At 38.1% G+C, this 18,358-nt stretch overlaps 2 protein-coding genes across 4 annotated transcripts in view; both read right to left on the bottom strand.

Annotated features, from left to right (window-relative positions):
* The window catches only part of GXYLT1 (glucoside xylosyltransferase 1), a 40,449-nt gene extending 31,847 nt beyond the window's left edge, over nt 1-8,602 (bottom strand). The window contains exons 1-2 of one of the 3 annotated variants that reach the window (XM_042017969.1): nt 7,753-8,602; nt 7,489-7,572 (exon numbers count right to left, since the gene is read on the bottom strand). In XM_042017969.1, the coding sequence (XP_041873903.1) occupies nt 7,489-7,571 (83 nt within the window). In that variant the 5' untranslated portion in view covers nt 7,572; nt 7,753-8,602. Of the gene's footprint in view, nt 1-7,488; nt 7,617-7,752 lie in introns of those variants that run through there. The other 2 variants (XM_042017967.1, XM_042017970.1) reach the window with 2 other exon arrangements.
* Nucleotides 8,603-8,707: 105 nt separating this feature from the next.
* YAF2 (YY1 associated factor 2) overlaps nt 8,708-18,358 on the bottom strand; it is a 32,087-nt gene continuing 22,436 nt past the window's right edge. The window contains exon 4 of the mRNA XM_042017971.1: nt 8,708-17,914. Within this exon, the coding sequence (XP_041873905.1) occupies nt 17,677-17,914 (238 nt within the window). The 3' untranslated portion in view covers nt 8,708-17,676. The remainder of the gene's footprint in view (nt 17,915-18,358) is intronic.

The raw sequence follows: 18,358 nt of genomic DNA, 5'->3' as shown, positions 1-18,358 counted from the left end.
CCGCCGCATCCTCCCGCCCGGCGCCGGCACAGCCGGGCGGGCCCGCGGCTCCAGCGGCAGCGGGAGCACGACGGGCGCGGCAGCGGCGCGATGCCCAGCGCGATCCCGGCGTGCGAGGGGCGGGGCGGGGCGGGCAGGGGCGGGACCGGGGCCGGGCCGCAGGGCGGGGCCGCACTGGCGCCCACTGTTTATTTGCCCCAAAAGTGAAAAAAGCCGCACGCCCCCTTTTCCCGCTGCATCCCTCCATCGCGGCCCTGTGCTCAGCGTGGTCTCGTCCCCGAGCCTCCCGAACATGGGTCCCTGGGAGAAGTCAAGAGACGAAATGTCCCGGTCCGCTCCACACTGGTGCGGAGCCTCACCTTGAATCCTGTGTGCATTCTTGGGAACCTCAATATAAGAAGAATATAAAGCTGTTACAGAGTGCGTGTCTTCATTAAGGGCAAAAGTGGGGCTAAAGCCTCAAAATGACACTCCTTCCACACTTTCAATGTTTCTGTTGCACTAACTTCGATTTTCCTGTGTAAATCTTCACAGCTGCCTCTGCACAAGGATGCTCTATACGTATAAATATCTAAAAGGAGGGTGCCAAGAGGATGGAGACAAACTCTTCTCAGTGGTGCCAAGCAATAGGAGGCAACAGAAGAAGCTGGTGCACAGGAAGTTCCACCTGAATATAAGGAAAAACTTTTTTACTGTGCAGGTGACCGAGCACTGGAACAGATTTCCCAGAGAGGTTGTGGAGTCTCTGTCACTGGAGATATTCCAGAACCATATGGACACAATTCTGTGCAGTGTGTTCTAGAACGACCCTGCTTGAGCAGGGAGGTTTGGACCAGATGACCCACTGTGGTCCCTTCCAACCCTTACCCATTTTTTGATTTTCCCACTCATGCCCTAGGCACCTGAAATTACACAGGTGTTCATTCTTTCTCCTTGTGCTGACACAATCTGAGCATGCAAATCACTTTGGACTCCAGCCCCCTTCCCTCCTCTGGCCTTGGCACACAGGTGACTGCACAGTACCCTGGCCCGAGGAGCAGGTGGGTGCTGCTGGGCCAGGCAAGTTTGGAGAACTGAGCCTGAAGGATTTGTCTGCGGTCACTAGCAAAGATAGGGCTATTTTAGCTCACCATGTCATGCTTCTGGACAACAAAATGTAGGCCTGGGAAGTGGCAGAAGAAATAACAGCTGTAGATCTTTCTAGATGGGGGGAATATTGGTTGGGTTTCAGTTGAATCCAATACAGTAGTGCATCCCCTCTCTCTAGCCCAGACCACCGAGCAACGGCCTAACAGCTTAACTAACCTATACTGTTGCCAAGGTAAGTATTTTAAAGTCATCATTCAGTGCTGCTCCCTCAGCTTCTGATGCTGATTTTTAAAAAAAAACAAACCAAGTTTGGAATAATTCTGCTTACTTCTTTGTCCTTACAGTGCATTCGGCTCACATTTTCTCTATGGACTGGAAACATCCTTTTTTAAAATAAGTGATAATAACCCCACTCAGGACCCTGCATTTCAAGAAAAATGCCAATATGATTTACAATAAAGTATAAAAAAATAGCTGTTACAGCTTTTGCAGCCTAAGGATGTATGTTATACATGAATGCCCATAAAATCTGAGCCATAGCTTACTGCTATTCTTGGCTGTGCTTAAAAGAAGGGGGAAAGCAGGATGCCAGCTGGCAACTCTGGTAGTTGGAAGAGAAGTAACGCCAAAATTGTTCATCACCTCTTCCTCAAAATAAAAGAAGAAATGAGGAGAAAAGGTGGCCCTCAGAAAATATGGGATACTCAACTCTGTTTGCAGTGGAGATACTGGGATGATTACTAAGAGGTACAAACAGGGAAATTGGGGCTGAGGGAAAAAAAAAAAAGTAGATTTCAAGAGAAGTAAGGAACTAGGGAGGATGATGAGAAATCAGGCCAAATATGGCAGGGTGATGATAGGAGAGTCATAGATTAAATGGTAGAGGATTTGTAAAAAGAACTTGGAAAGATATCACTGGCTTGCATTGCAGAAAGAACTAGCTCTGAAAGCACCACTCAAAGTCTTAGCTGGGCTTTCTGCCCCTGTGTTCTTTGTTCCTCAGTGCTTTCTGCCACACCCTGCCATTCAGCTTCCCTGATTTTGTGTTTCTGCTCAAAATCGGGTCCACTGCTCTCATTGCATACCTACCTGCTGACCTGTGCCATGAATTCCTGCACTCTCCCATTTCACAGCCCCTTACACACACTGTCAAGTCCATATAGCAGGGAATTAGTAACACAGCAATATGAGAGTCAGAGTAGAGAGATACAATGGAGTATTTCCTGACAGCAAGCTTAAAAGCAGAGACCACTCAATCCCTGCTGAGGAGGGACACTTGTCTTTTATATGGAAGAGTGTTCCAGCCAGGGAAAATGAGGTCCGAAGTGTGTTATAGTGGCACCAAGAATGAATGTGGCAGATAGCCAGTAATAAAGGTCTCCTCCTTCAGAAGAAGAAACTATATTCTTAGAGGAGAAAAGAATAAATAAGGAGTGCTAAAGAGAGGTGACATAGGGAGATTTTTTTATTATTATTATCAATCATGTCATTACCCAAATACGAATTTTAAGGATTCTCTTCATTCAGTGCTGTTCAATAATATGTGAATAATTAATGAATGAGAATGTATCTGCAGTGCTCTAAGAATATAACTAAGGCAAGGGCAGAAAGAAAGCATCTTTGTTAAGCTCTCTGATGCTATTGGGGGCCAAAGCAGCTAAACTTACACAAGGCTTTTTTTCACACTGCAAAATCTGTCCATTTAATCTATCAATTGGTCTGATAAAAGATAAAATGCTTCTTACTACAAACTTGGCCTTGTGAGCAAGAAAGACAAGCAAAAGTTACTGAAATGCCACACCCGAATTGTATCACTGAGAAAAAAAAACATTATCAGACAGTATCTAATTACCCAGTTCAGTTTATAAAGTCTTTAAAGATTAATAATTATGTATCTTTATTACTAACCATGAATAGTTAATGAAAAATATGTAACATTTTAGGCTACAAGGTCTGCCAGTCTTTAATTAACTCAAAACATGAAGAGTTACAATTAGACACAAGATTCTCTCCTTTTATTAATGAGTCTAAATCTTTAAATCCTTTTCTTGACTAGAATTTAGTTATTTAGCCATGGTAACTTTTGTATCTTTAGGATTCAATTCTATTTACTATGTCCAGAAAATAGCCCAAAAGCTATCTTCATAAACTATGGGTGTTAAATAAGTAGTTAAGACAATCAATTTTTTTGAAAGAATCAGCATCTGATACTTCTGCAAGTGTGTTCAAGGGTCATAAGAGCAGTTACTGTGAGCCAGAACAGGAAACCAACATTCTAGCAATTCATTAGATCATGAGATAAATCAGATCAACTTAAATTTAAAAAAAAAAAATAGTCCTAATCAGATGCATTTGTATCATTCCCCCTGGTTTTGTTCTTTCACAAAATTAAACCATTAAGTTGGTAAAGCAATAAGATTTTGTGCTGATAGATTTGTGTCAATGCTGCCCTGTATGTAGACCAGTTAAGGGTTTTTCAAAGGTAAAGACACTTCCTTGATGTTCACATGCCCCTTCATACAAGCTGCAGTGTCAGCACTTGGCTATGATAGATTGCAAGGTTGGGGAAGCAGGAAGAAACAGCTTTGCTGCCATGTGTTGTACATATGGTATCATCAGACTTCTTGGGGTAATGATACTTTTCTCTTGCTGCCAGATACCACTTTTTTTCCCGTCCTGTTATCTTTTAAGAAAAATACTTAGTTTGGTACAACTACTTTCCACTCTTATTGAACCTAACCCTTCAAATTTCCTCACGTATAAAAGTATTAACAAAAATTCTCAAAATCAACTTTTATTGATGACCACAATATTATTACCTTCCCCCATTCCTTTCCTATTTAGCTCTCATTGTTTAGCATTGTTGTGTGTTCAACCTACTTCAAGCAAGAGCCTAAAATATTTTACAATTATTGTTGATAACCATGATAACATCCCAGGGCAATAGAAATAGAAAAAACATCTAGGACAATACTGCACAAAATTAAGTAAGCTGCATTGTAAGCAGTTCAGGAAGTGGTGTGATACTTTGCAAATTTCCTAGTTTCTTCTAATTTGAATCAATTATTTCTTCATCAATAGTATATTTCAAAATTTAATAGATGCTTTGTGAACAATTGCAAGTTAATAAACATTAGCCAAAATATTTGTATCATTCCTCTTAAGAAAATTCAACTTTCATGCCCTAAATAAATAAATAAGCATCTATATATGTAGACTTGCACAGTATTTAGTAGTTTACTACATTAAAAAAGCAGAATGAATACTCTCTAGGAGCACAAAGAGAATTTTCTTTTAATCTTTTTTTCAATATTTGTGTGTCAAGTCCTTTCTTTTCTGTAAAGATTTCTACATATAAAGCTCCAGAATATCAGTCCAGAAGGGATTATAAATGTTGGGCTTTTGTTTCTTTCCATAATCTAAAATTTTCCAAAGACTACCTGGCATGGGTATAATAAAGAGGTGACGGGTGACAGCCAACATGGCTTTACTAAGGGCAAATCATGCCTGACAAATTCAGTGACCTTCTGCAGTGGGCTCAGAGTGTTGGTGGATGAGGGAAGTGCACAGATGTCACATACCTGCACTTGTGCAAAACATTTGAAACTGTCCTACGTGACATCTTTGTCTCTAACTCAGTGGCTGATGAGAAGCTCAACGTGACCTGGCAATGTGTGCTCACAGCCCAGAAAGCCAAACATGTCCTGGGCTGCATGAAGGCAGTGTGGGCAGCAGGACGAGGGAGGGGATTCTGCCCCTCTACTCCACTCTCACTAGACCCCACCTGTAGTACTGCATCCAGCTCTGGGGTCCCCAACATAAGAAGGACATGGACCTGTTGAGAGAGTCCAGAGGAGGGCCATGAAGATGACCAGAGGGCTAGAGGACCTCTCCTATGAAAAAAGGCTGAGAGAGCTGGGGTTGCTCAGCCTGGAGAAGAGAAGGCTCTGGGGAGACCTTACTGCAGCCTCCCAGTACCTGAAGGGGCCAACAAGAGAGCTGGAGAGGGACTTCTTACAAGGGCATGTAATTGGTAAAACAAGGGGGAATGGCCTTAATCTGAAAGAAGGTAGGTTTAGGTCAGATACAAGAAAGAAAAAACTCACTATGAAGATGGGGAACACCAGAACAAGCTACCCAGAGAAGCTGTGGACGCCCCATCCCTAGAAATGTTCGAAGCCAGGTTGGATGGGGTTTTGAGCAACCTGGTTTAGTGGAAGGTGTCCCTGCCCATGGCAGGGGGGTTGGAATTAGATGACCTTTAAGGTCCTTTCCAACCCAAACCATTCTGTGATTCTATGATTTGTGTTTAAGTACTTTGGTGAAGAGTCAAAGCAAACTTACTTACTTACACAAATACATACCATATACAAAAAAAATATAGAAATAAGGCAAGCAGGGCTGGGTTTTGCTTGGTTTTTTGTTTACATATAACTACACAAGTTTAAAAATCCTTATTGTGTCCTGCTGTTGTTTGCTACAGCATCAAGTGTTTTGAGTGGCAACACCCAGATCAGGGTTTTTTAATTTCTACAATATATTTTTTCCTCTAATAGGAAAAATATTTACTAGTAGTAAACATGTGCAATAGTAACTTTGCACTATGCCTTGAAAGTTCAATTTTTAAGATGAAATATATCAAATAATCTGAAAGTAGTTACCCAAGGTAACTACTTTTTACCTTTTCCATTTCACAGCAACAGTGCAGATTCCACACAGTGAATTTATACTATTTGTACTAAGTATTTTATTCTTTTCACTTTTTGAAGATCCTTAAAATGAATGCATTTGCTCAGGAAATCTTCAGACCATAAACAGAAAACCACTGCTTTTATTTTAGGGTTTCTTTTTTCATGTTTGATGTAAAAATTTTATGCCTTTTATGTATTTATTTTTTCCTATCAGAAAAAGGCTGCATGTCTTGGAAAGCAAAACTGCATCTAGCAAACAGCTAAAATGGAAAAAAAAAATTAAATTACAACTGCCAGCTGTCCTTATAAGTGGAAATACAGGTCTAGGAGAGTTGTCAGGTCCTTAAGAGCCATTCAGCAGTGCAAGCCAGATGATACACTGGAGCCAGTAGCTCCTATTTCGAATGGAAGTGACAACAGATGGTCATTCAGTAAGGAGGTGTTTTGGAAAGTGGTCTGTCAGTCAAACCAGGTAAAGTGTTGACTGACTTTGCCAATTTATTTACCTTTTTCTTTTGTTCATCTGTACCCTGGTTTTATTCCCCCTTCAAGTAGAATTTAACATGTCAACCAATGTAGAGACAATGTCAGAGATAGAGAAATCCTACTGTTTGTCCCTCTTTTTCTCTAAGGGTTGCTTAATTTTTATAAATACAAATTGAAAACCATGACTACATCAAAACAGTCAAATGTGGTAGTTGTTTAAAGCATTTAGTACTTGAATAATCAGATAAGACACTAATATTGCCCTCTTTTGCTGACCGCTTCTTTTAACACTGAATAGAACAGCCACATCACAGACAAGTGCCTAAGGCACCCAGCACCCTCACACTTGGTGACAGCCTTGGTCATGCCTGAAGCTCACAGAAGTACCTACTGTGAGCAGTCAGCCTGCCCTGCGCTGCCCAGTGCATGCCCTGGAGAGTGCAGACATTACACTGCCTTAGCTGTGGTGTCAATTGGATTGTTCTCAGACCATCCCGCTGCACAAGCGGCAGCAGAGCCAGCGAGTAGTTGGGATATCGTGCAGTGCTGAACTTTGAGCCAGAAACACCCAGAATAATTTGAAGTTCTGCTAGCTCAGGATTGTACTTACGCATAACTCAGCCTTCCTTTGCCTATCTTTAACCTGTAACTTTACAAATTTAGTTTTTACTCTTTTTTTTTTTTCAGGACAAGAAAGGGTAAAAAAAAATTGGACACTGTCCTAAACTATCTCCAGGCACCAGGCCCATATCTGCAGGGGAATGCTGTGATCTCCCATGGCTGCCAAAACATTTGTGTGGAATTTAAGAAATTTGTTTTGATCTTCAGACCCATAATTGTGTAGCAGTCTTACTGAACAGTCAATAGTGGGAAGAAATGAATAAAAGGGTGATAGGAGAGCTTTACAACTTGCTCTCCTCTTTTGAATCCCTTCTGTTCTTGCAAAATAGATGAGTAAGTAAGACTAAGTCAGACCCCTTTAATTAGTGACAATAGCCCTATTCTGGTATCTGATGCCAATTTAGTCAGTATTTCTGCTAGTACCCAATTTGGTAGTTACATCAACAGTTTCCCAACACTTGCTGCCTGCGCTTGGGGATCTGTGCCCAACAATGACAGCGTGGCATTTAAAGCATTCTGTACCCAAGGAGGCATCAGTCTTCCATGCTGCCTTGTTGGAGTGGAGATGAGGTCCCATACTCATGGCCGACACTTCAGTTACCTGCTACACAAATGGGAAACTCCGACAGTCTTTACAAGAGAATCAGCTTCTTTCAAGAACGCCTTGCAGGACCCCTGCCTCATGCTGCAAAGCAACACAAACAACAAACAATTCAGACAACTGAACATGGGAACTGTAGAATTGAAGACAAATTGAGAGAACCCACATAGACCACTGTTTTATAACCTGCTTCAGTAGCAAAGAACAGTTTTTATATACAATGACATGAAGCCTTAGACAAAGCCCCCTTCTCAAGTTTCTTACCTCCTTTGTTACTTTAATTTGCAAGCACAGATGCTTTCATAGTTTCTTGCTTCAGAAGCAGTACTCCCAGGAATATCTCAACTTCCATCATAACCAAAAGCAGTAATGAATCATCTCTGCAGTAAATTAGCAGAGTCCTCTTGGCACTTTGCGATCAAATTCCCACTGTCTGCTGTTTATCCCCAAATTGCCCACTTGTATTTCTTGCACTTTCTCCTAGACAGTACAAATACATTCAGAGAGAGGTTCTGAACAATTTAATAATTTTATTTACCATTTTATCATAAGACACCCTAAGCATCACCACTGCCAATCAAGATTGTAGTGCACTTACATTTGTTTTCACCAAAAATACTTTCTTGTCAGATTGCTCACAGGCAAGAAGTATTTATTTATTCCTGGGAAAGGCATTTCAATGTGTGTCACTATTCTAGGCATCAAAACCATCTATTTATGCTCCTCTGAAACCAACAATATGTCATCGATGTGAAATAACTATAGGGGCATAAATTTTTAAACAATTTCATTATCATTAACTGTGTAGCATTTATCATAGAAAAAAAATAGTCTTTGCACTGTGGTTCCTACTGTTTCTTTCTTTCCAGATACTTCCCCCCAGCTTTCCTGCCAAGCTTTCAGAATTTTAAATTGTTCAATATAGTCTTTGAACTGAGGTCAGGAAGAGGTCAGTTGGAGGCAGTATCCCAATGGGTTACTATACACTAGGCTAAATGCAAAGTATTGCCATCTTTAATATTTAAAGGAGTGCTTAACTGGAATTGAACATAGTTTATCAGACAGAAAATTTGTAGCATCTCATGATGCAAATTGTACTTTCTGACTGCTACACAGAGACCTTTTAAATAGATCAATATACTATGGTTTTCCTAGAGTACCTTTAGACTTTTTTTAAATGAAATTTGCATATATTAAAAAATTACAACCACACAAAATCTTTCATTCACAGAGATGTTTATTTTTGTCTTCAATGTTTGTAGGGAATACGATTTCACTACAAAAGTGTCTCAGAGAAACTCCATTCAAAGTCTAGGCTTAAGAATGAAGGGAAAATATACTTTCAGCTGTACCAGTCCTGAGCAAAGTTTAAAAAAAAAATTTTAAAAAAAAATCCTCTAGAGATAGGAAGCAGCACCAATTAAACCAGAGGGCCTCTTACTGATATCTGCTCATGCTTTCTTTTCTGCTTTGAGAATTGGTAAAGACTTAGGTAGGAAAAATTACTTTATTAGAACATGGACATAAGATTTACAGTCCCAATCTCTCACCAAATACCACCCTTTTTTTTATAGTTAGAGTCCAGGGCCTCAGTTTTACTTTCTGTTAAGTAGTCAGGACTGCTAACAGCAAGACTGTTGCCCCCATGGTGTAACATTTTCTCTTACTCAAATTGGTAAATAAATATTTATTTAATATACTTCTTTTAATAAATATTTATTTCCTATCAATATCAAGTTCCTGAAAAGTTACATTGTTCTTAGAAGTATACTACTCGTAGCAGTTATAAAACTTCTGATAACATCAGGTCTCAAAATAATTCAAGTGGCTTACAATCTGTCTTTTGTTTTTTCAGTGAAAGGATTTCAAGCCATTGGTAGCTCTCAGTACTTAATAGTTGGTTTATCCAGGACATTCAGATTCAATCTGACAAAGTAAATACTTCTAAGAGTCAGAACAGAAAAGGCACTTACTCATTTTGGGGAAGACACCTGGCAGGTAAGATTTTTATTTTCAAAATAACAAGCCCTTTTTCTAATAATAAAACCCTTAAAAAACTAGTTGGATAAACATAAACCCTATGAACAAAACCAACTTAGGTACCCCTTTCCAAGAAAGATAATACTGTCATTGATTGAGAAACTGAGAAATGTGAAAGCATCCAGAAATACTCACAAGTTTTATTCACTTCTGTGATATTCCAGTAGACCATCACAGCTGACTAGAAGAAAAAATCTCCTCCAAAGAATGGATGTTTTACAAATTGAAAGCCTCAAAGATTTCTGGACTATTTTTTGTTAGGTACTTATATCAGCAATAAAATGTAAGATTCTAATGTGTATAACCAGGAACATCACCTTGGTTACAACTGATAACCTGTGACTTCATCCAGAGGAGCAAATCTTTTATCAAACTTCCTTGCAATTGAATCATTGCCTCAGTGATGCTCTGTGTAAGGCACTTAGTAAATTTTAAGAGCATCTGACAGTACTGTTGGTAGTTTTGATTTGTTTGTGAGGATGCTCTAACAACCCTTCAAGATAAGGTGTGGAATAATCACTGAAAACAGCCATATGAATTACTGGCCACAAAACTCTTCAGAAACCACATCCATTCTAGTCTGTGTTCTTATTACACTTGCAACAAAAAGCTATCCTTTTCTTAGCAGTCCAGGAATTAGACCCTTTAAAATTGTGTAGTGGCTAATTGTATGAGAGGAATTAATTTTGTTCCTAACTCTTTCATCAAAACTTCTGCCCTTTCAATAAATAACCTGTATCCAAGAGTGAAATGTTCATGGTATTTACTACTCAATTCATAATTAGGCCAAAGGTCACTGAACCAACAGGTATCAAGAATTATAAAGCAAGACACACCTCTAAGAAGTGTGATGTTGCCTACTTCCACTACAGTACACAGAGAAAGGAACACTAAACAGACAAAAAAAGACAAAGAAACCATTATATGGCTCTTCTAGGGATTATTCTGGAAAGACATTTTCTTTGTTCTTCCTTTCCCCCTCCTTATCCTCTGTCTTTTTGTTGGACTGGGGGTTTTTGAAGGTGTTTCACATTTTAGAAACAGAAGCTGCCTACTCAGAATTTCTGTAGGAAAGCTAAGAAAGAACTCAGTATCTGTGCATGCTCCTGAGATCTCCATCTCCAGCAGGGACTAAGAGCATTTTACTTGGCAACATTCTGCCTCCATCAGTTGGAAAGAATTTTGCTTATTTTGCGACATATGGAAGCCTCCCTGCATAGAGTAAGACCACTTGCAGAAATGTAGATAATTGGCATCCCAGAATGCCAGGTACCTCAGAGCATTTGAATGGTACAGGATCAGTGTAACTGAGTCTGCTCAGCAAGAATCTGTTCAGGTAGTCAATTATATAGAAACAAAATTGATATTGACCTCTAAGCTCCCCATACCATTATTCTGAAAGACCATGTTGATCTTACCAAAATATAATTGAAGAACTGGGAACAGCAGTCAAATTCCTCACTTACAAAAGCAAGCATAATAAATTACTTCAAACTCACTGCATCCTCAAGATGTACTTAAGAGAAACAAAAAAAAAAGGAGAAGGAATCAGGAATTAGAACGTGTTTCCTTCAGAGGTGGGAGTAACGATAACACATAAAACCTGAAGATTTCCCTTGCCTAGATTAATTCATAGCTGAAGGCTGTTACAGTAAAAGATGATCAGTCAGATGCCAGATTTTCCTGCTCAGAGACCTGTGCCATCAGGAACTGGGCTTGACACTGAAGCACTTTTATTTATTCTGTGCAAAGAAGGATCAGTTTGAAATAGATTATTCATGGATGGCAGTTATATATTAGATGCCTACAAACAGCCGATTAGATCTCTGTGTTCCCCAAGTGGGTATTCAGAAAGTAGAATTGGCCTGACCCCTCACTTGTCTTAACAGATGCAAAGTGATTTAACAACTCCATCCTTCTTTAGTGACAAATCACTGGGACTATCTTTGAACCAAACAGAATGTGCAGTTTGCAGACTCTAGTGATCTTGGTAAGAGGGTAAAGAGCCACATTTCATTAGCCTGGGTTATGCTTATTTCCTTTTTCTGCATCCTTTTGCTTCTTCACACAGAAGAGGAAAATTACATGCATGCGGGTAGCAGGTTATCAAAAAATACATTAATAGGCTCTTTTCCTCAGCTATCTTCTCAGTAACTCCATTGTAAATTAAAGGTCCATTGGTCTACAGCTACATATCTTAGAAGCTTGAGGAAGCACATTCACTTTGCTTTGACCAAGATCAATACTTATACACAGATGTGCTGGTTTTGGCTGGGATCGTTAATTTTCTTCACAGTAGCTAGCATGGGCTTGCATTTTGGATTTGTGCTGGAAACATGCTGGTACTACAGGGATAGTTCAGCTGTTGCTGAGCTGAGCTTACCCAAAGTCAACGCCTTTTCTGCTTCTCACCCCACCCCAGCAGTGAGCAGGCTGGGGGTGCACAAGGAGCTGGGAGGAGACACAGCTGGGACAGCTGACCCCAACTGACCACAGGAATATCTCAGACCGTGTGGTGTTGTGCTCAGCATATAGAGCTGAGGGAACAAGAAGGAAGAGTGCGATGTTTGGAGTAGTGCTGTTTTTCCGCCCCAGTCACCACTACCTGTGATGGAGCTCTGCTCTCCTGGGGATGGCTGAACAGCTGCCTGCCCAGGGGAAGTGGTGAATGTTTTGCTTTGCTTGCATGTGCAACTTTTGCTTTACCTGTTAAACTGTCTTTATCCCAACCCATGACTCTCACTCTTCAAATTCTCTCACCCACTGCACAGAGGGAGAATGTGCAAAGGGCAGTGTGGTACTTACTTGCCAGCTGGGGTTAAACCATGACAGAAAACTATGTAATTAAAGACTACACGTTTCCAGGTGGCCTAGATCCTGAAAACATAGTCCTGCTCAAATATTCCTCCCTCTGTCAAGATATGCCGTACTTTCTACAAAACAATTAACATTTTGGAACTACTTTTTAGAATATTGTTACTGAACAGTATTTTTTCTGGTGGTAATTTTCTTTTTAAACATATGGGACAAGAAGTGATTAGATAAGGTTACAATTTTGTCTTTTACAAAACCCCAAAAGGGACAGCAATCCCTTGTGATCATTCTTATTAATAATCATTAGGAGCCATGGAATATGCTTTTGCCCTTCATCTTCCATGTTTAACTTCTTAAAAGTACACCTAAAACTTCCTGTGCCCATTAAACTGTCTGCTCCTAAAATCTGCCATCAGAAGACAGAGCAAGTTCATTCTGATGACTTTTATCTGTCTCCCATAATAAAAGGAGCAAGATTAGGATTGGATACATCAGAGTGATTCAGTGGCGGTTTGTTTTTATTAATTTTCATCAACACAGTTAAATAGAGGTTGTAATCAGCTCCTGCATTACTACAACTCTACAACCTGAAACTGATTTTTTTTTTCACTGCGTTTTCTTTCACTGTTTGAATCCAATGGTACAGTTTAGGTAGGGGGAACACACCTGGACTCCTAGGCCTCATTAACAGACATCACAATCTTTTGGCACAATGTCTTAGGAAGGTCATGTAAACATCACTTGCTATTGGATAATAGCATTTTCCAGCAAGCATGCAGTTTTCCATTGCTGTTGTACCATTTACTCCATTCCAGGCAGGAAGTTATAATAATTTCTATAGAGTACTGATTTGTAATTAACTTGTGAAGTACCTTTCCAAATTTAATATAGTGGTTAAACCCCGTTAATTCTTGTTAAAACATGGGTTCTTTAGATATCAGACTAAAGTCAATATATGATTGTTGTCTTAGACAAGTCTTCTAAGTCTCTTTTAACAGCTTCTCCTCTGTTTAAAACTTTAAGAGCACAAAAGAAAATCATCCGAGCTTCTACAGTTTGAATGATTTTACTGTACAGTTTTTGCTACTTTGAAGTTACAACCTTCCAAACTGAGACTGCTCTGACATAAGTTGGGGCATAATTTCAGGTTAGGAAAACCTCTGAAAACTCAAACTGTATTTCCAGCACACCCAAATCTTAACATTGAGATAGAAGTATGCATTTGCAAAATGCCGTATTTGACTGACTGGTCCACCAGCCAAAACCAGCATTAAATTTTTATCTTACCCATCTTATTCCTGAGTAGGCACAGGCTAAATTTACAAGTATAGCACTTGCTGTTGCCTTTGGAGAAATTAAATGTAAATGCCTTTCTATTTCCCTACAGTTTCTGATTTTGAATGAAGTACACCCAGACTCCCTAGTAGGGAGAAGAGCCAAATAAAGGCATGTTAGAGAAAGAAAACCCCAAACAGATACAGTTAAAGAACCCTGGACAAAAAGTACACAACACAGTTTCATGCCAAATCAATCCTGTATAACAAAGTAAAATCAATCAGCAAAATGTAGGAAACTGTCAGGCTTTTGAGACAGGAGAGAAAAAAGTAAAGAATCTAAGTTGCAAGATGTGAAGTTTAGAAGAACTGCCTAAACACTACAGTGAACCAATAGAAACAAATTCTAGAAAGTACTCTGTCTTGCATGGCTACTTGAAAATGTGCTATTCATAATATCAAAAAAAAGTAAAGTGCACAAATTATAAAATCAAACCATTTTTGAGATTTTACAATCTATGCCCCAAAACACCAAATATCTAGATAAACACATAATAGGTTAAGACTTCAGTCATATTCTTAATATCAAGACTCTTCATATCAAGAATTTTAAATTTTTAAATGTAATTTATTTATTACTACCTCCTCTGTTGGAATCAAGATTTTATATGGCATAATTCAACCTGCTACTGAGAAGAATTTTTGTTTATCTCTAATATGTAGATTTAAATTAATGAAAAAAAGAAATCAGTCTCAACTGTATATTGTTCTTTTTCTTATACCACCTATAATTAATGGCAAAGTTAGGAAGATAAGAGACTGAATTACTGTACCCTTTATCAATGAACTATTTATATTTAATTTTCCCCCATTTCTCCCCCCTTTTCCTTTCTGAAACCAGACAATCAATCAGCACATAAAGGAACTCATTTACATGGAACACTATCACACTTGTCTTTGTTGGGCCACCATTTCATTAACATCCCAGGATGTATGGCTGTTGCAGACTGGTGCATATATAGATTTAACAAATAACAGTTCTTATGCAGAGAGCAGTCACAGAGAAACTTAGCTAATCAGAACACATTACAACATTAAATTTTCACTTTTTATAAATGGAGTAAAGATGCTTTTAAATATATTTACAGTTAGAAAAAAGGACTTAGGATTACTACAAGTCAAAATTATTTAGAAATTATGAAAGTGAAGTTCACTTAAATTATATTACGAACAGATTCAAATGCAGTATTTTGCTTAGAATTTGTCTACTCTGCTGTCAGTATTGTCATATCCCTTTAATCACCAACAGGTAAAAACCTAACTTTGCTTAATGCTAAAACAGGCATCATTGCAATGAAACTCTGGCAACCTAATAGTTCAATTAAAACCACCTCAGCTTTTTAGATCCTGACTTCTGTTGCACCTGTAGTAGAAATTGCTCTTCAGTGTCTTGTTCCATAAAGAACAGTGAGACTTTTTGCATTCCTTTTGATAACCATACTTGTACTACATTTTTGAGATTATTCTCTAGAGACAGTTGAATCATAGTAAAATCCACTCCATCCTTCCTTTCAAACCAAACGGCTACTTAATTCTGAAGATAGAGTCCTCTTGTTGGCAGTGCTGGGTGGTTTATTCACATAAACTTAAATAAAAATACATTTCCCATTTAGTGAATTACTGGTAATAGATTATTATTTCTTTGCAAGGAATTCTGAAATGTGTTAGCATTCACTACATTTTAAATTAGAAACACATTTCATAAAACTTCTTGCAATGAGATTTACTATCCTTAAACTGCTTACTTTAAGCAGTTTCAGTTCTTTTGTAATCCATTACATCAGTATATTCTGCAAATAGTCCCACCTAAAAATAAAATATAAAAAAATAAAGTTGAGAAGCATGTATTTTTCTTTTAAAAACTAGTGTACGTTATTCTGAACATTAGCCTGGCCCCAAAAACATTTAAGAACCTTAAAAAGCATTGTTTTACAGATACTAAATTTGGCCAGGTAACAGCAAGGAACAGACATCCTATTTAGTAAGATAAAGCAGAATACATAATAAACAGGTCAGTAGTTATCCATCTGAAATAGCCTATAATTAACATTTGATGTCTAAAAAGTTTAAACAGCAACACCAAGGGATGAGGTATGTATGTTCTCAGATATCACATCAGACTCTCATTTTATGCAACTAACTGTATTTCACAACTAGCATCTTACAAAATAGAACAGTACCATTGTGCCTGTAAGTACTGCATTAAAAACAGAAAAATACATTACTACAAGAAACCACCAAACATCACAATTGTCAGGGGCTACAAAAATCCATTGTTTTAAGCTGTTAAGAAGACATATCATATGTTGGTAATAATTTGGGGCTGGATTCAATACCAAGAAGGTCCATCCAACTTTCACATGGGCTTAAAAATATATTTACTTTGAATGAAAAAGAAAAGGCTCACAGGAGTGTAAGTGCACTACCTCACTAAAAGGAGCTAAATGGACTTTTGTACTGAACCAGAACATATAATTTAAAATCTATACATGAATTGTATGTATGTATCAAAACACTTATTGGTTGTAACCAAAAATGCAAAATCTGTATTCACAAAAATATTTTATTGGTAATGTTACATAATACCAGATGGTATTGTAAATAGTTCTGCTCTGTATCAGTATATTGCTAAGTGCGTAAATGTTGACCGTTTATGCCATAAAGTAGGATACTGAGTCTTTTCCAAATTATTTATGACATAATATATTCTAATAGGCCAATTTAATATTAAAGAAATTTATTCAGAAACAAAAAAAAAAAAAGAATTGTTATTTCCTTATTCTTGTGCAATATCAGATATATATTCCTGTACTGAAATCATAAGTGACTACGTGACACTAGAAAAATCTGGGGCAAGGAAACAGCACTAAGCAGAAATGAGAACTGCAGTTCTGTTCTTTTTAAAGCTTTTCTAAACTTTCATATTTCCAAATAGTTTTTGCCAAATGCATCACCATCTGAGGTTCAGTATTTGTTACACAACACAGAATACCAGTGTACAGCGACAATGCAGTACTTTACCTGAATTTCAAGGTTAACTAATCAATGCTTAGAATGTGTTTTCTATTTTGCTTGTAAACATTACAATAAGTGTTTTAAGTGTCAAAAAATATTGGTAAAACCATCAACATAATTCAGTAACAGTAATCTAGTAAAATGTGTCAAACATTGGCAAAAATCCATACAAATGTTTTCTTTAATAACATTTTTCCTATTTAACCACACCAAGTACCAGCAGGTGTTTTTAAGAAGATAATTATTATGAAAATTCTGTTGCAGCAATAATTGATTAAGTTGATCTTTGACTTGCATACATATAACTATGTTTCACAATTCTCAAATAATACATATTTAGGCAGCTTGAACTATGTTATAAAAATTTAAATTCAGTACATGCCAATAGTAGAGACTCCAAGAGTTGTGTTAGAATTCACTAAACTAAAAGTGAAAATGGACATACCAATAACACTGCATAATGAACATTCAAACCACATTTTCATGGCACCCTTACACATGAAGATGAAAAAGTTGGTCTGAAGATGCTTCATAACCATTTGTAGGTTGCATTTAAATTACTATAGAATCACAGAATAAGCTGAGTTGGAAGGGACCCACAAGGATAATTGAGTCCAACTCCAGGCCCTGCACAGGACAGGCCCAGAGTCACACCATGCACCTGAGAGCATTGTCCAAACACTTCTTGAACTCTGTCAAGTTTGGTGCTGTGACCACTTCCCTGGAGAGCCTGTGCCACTGCCCAACCACTCTCTGGGTGAGAAACCTTTTGTGGTATCTAAACTAAACCTCCCTTGACTCAGCTTCATGCTGTTATTGTTTCCACCACTGCACCTTTTTTCTTTTTTTTTTTTTTTAACTGCATCATGTCCACTCAACATATCAATTATGCATGACTAATCTGTCATGAAAATGTGGTAACAGGTGACAGAAGTTATGTATTTGCATGTTTTGAAAAGACTAAAGAAACTGGAGGAAATAAACTTTAATGAGATTCCCCATTCAGTGATGACGCTTCTCCTCTGGGTGAAGATGACCTGGACATTCCCCTCTCTGTGTTGTCAGAGCTAGAACCGCTCTGACTGTGTTGATCTGCAGAAGTAGCACTGGAAGCAGGTGGCGACTTAGTTTTCTCCTTAAAGTCTGTAATAATGACTGTCAGATCTCCAACGGTAACTTCCAAATGCTGAGCGCTACTTCGATCCACATTTTTCAACCTTGGCCTAAATAAAGGAAATAATCATATTAAAAGCACACACACCATCTTATTATCTTGTCTCCCTCCTACTTTTTAGGAGCTCTGGAGAACAAACGTGTATATAAGATTTCTTTTTGCAACATGTATTATGTAGGAAAACAATGTACCAGAAGTATTAATGGTAGTTTCCAGTATGTTTTACATTGAAATAGTTGAATATAACACATTACCTTCTTCTAAAACTATTTAGAACTTGACATTATGAATAATGTCACTGTGCAGCAATATGTATGTGAATGTTTTTACTTTTGAAACCCAAGTCTTTATTGTGACTATGCAAAGTTACAAATTTGATCCAAGGAAACATCCATCTCTGCAGGAGACTGAAGCAACAATTCTAAGTAGAAAATTATGCTCAGTAATGAAGATGTTGGTGTCTGTCTTTTGAATTCAACAGCACAGACAGTGT

This window comes from Corvus kubaryi, unplaced genomic scaffold (genome assembly GCF_017639235.1).
Source record: "Corvus kubaryi isolate FWS band 111438036 unplaced genomic scaffold, C.kubaryi_AGA036_p1.0 137, whole genome shotgun sequence".
In the NCBI taxonomy this organism is placed as follows: Eukaryota; Metazoa; Chordata; class Aves; order Passeriformes; family Corvidae; genus Corvus; species Corvus kubaryi.
The sequence above is the reverse complement of the archived record's forward strand: the minus strand, read 5'-3'. Positions and strand labels throughout refer to the sequence as shown.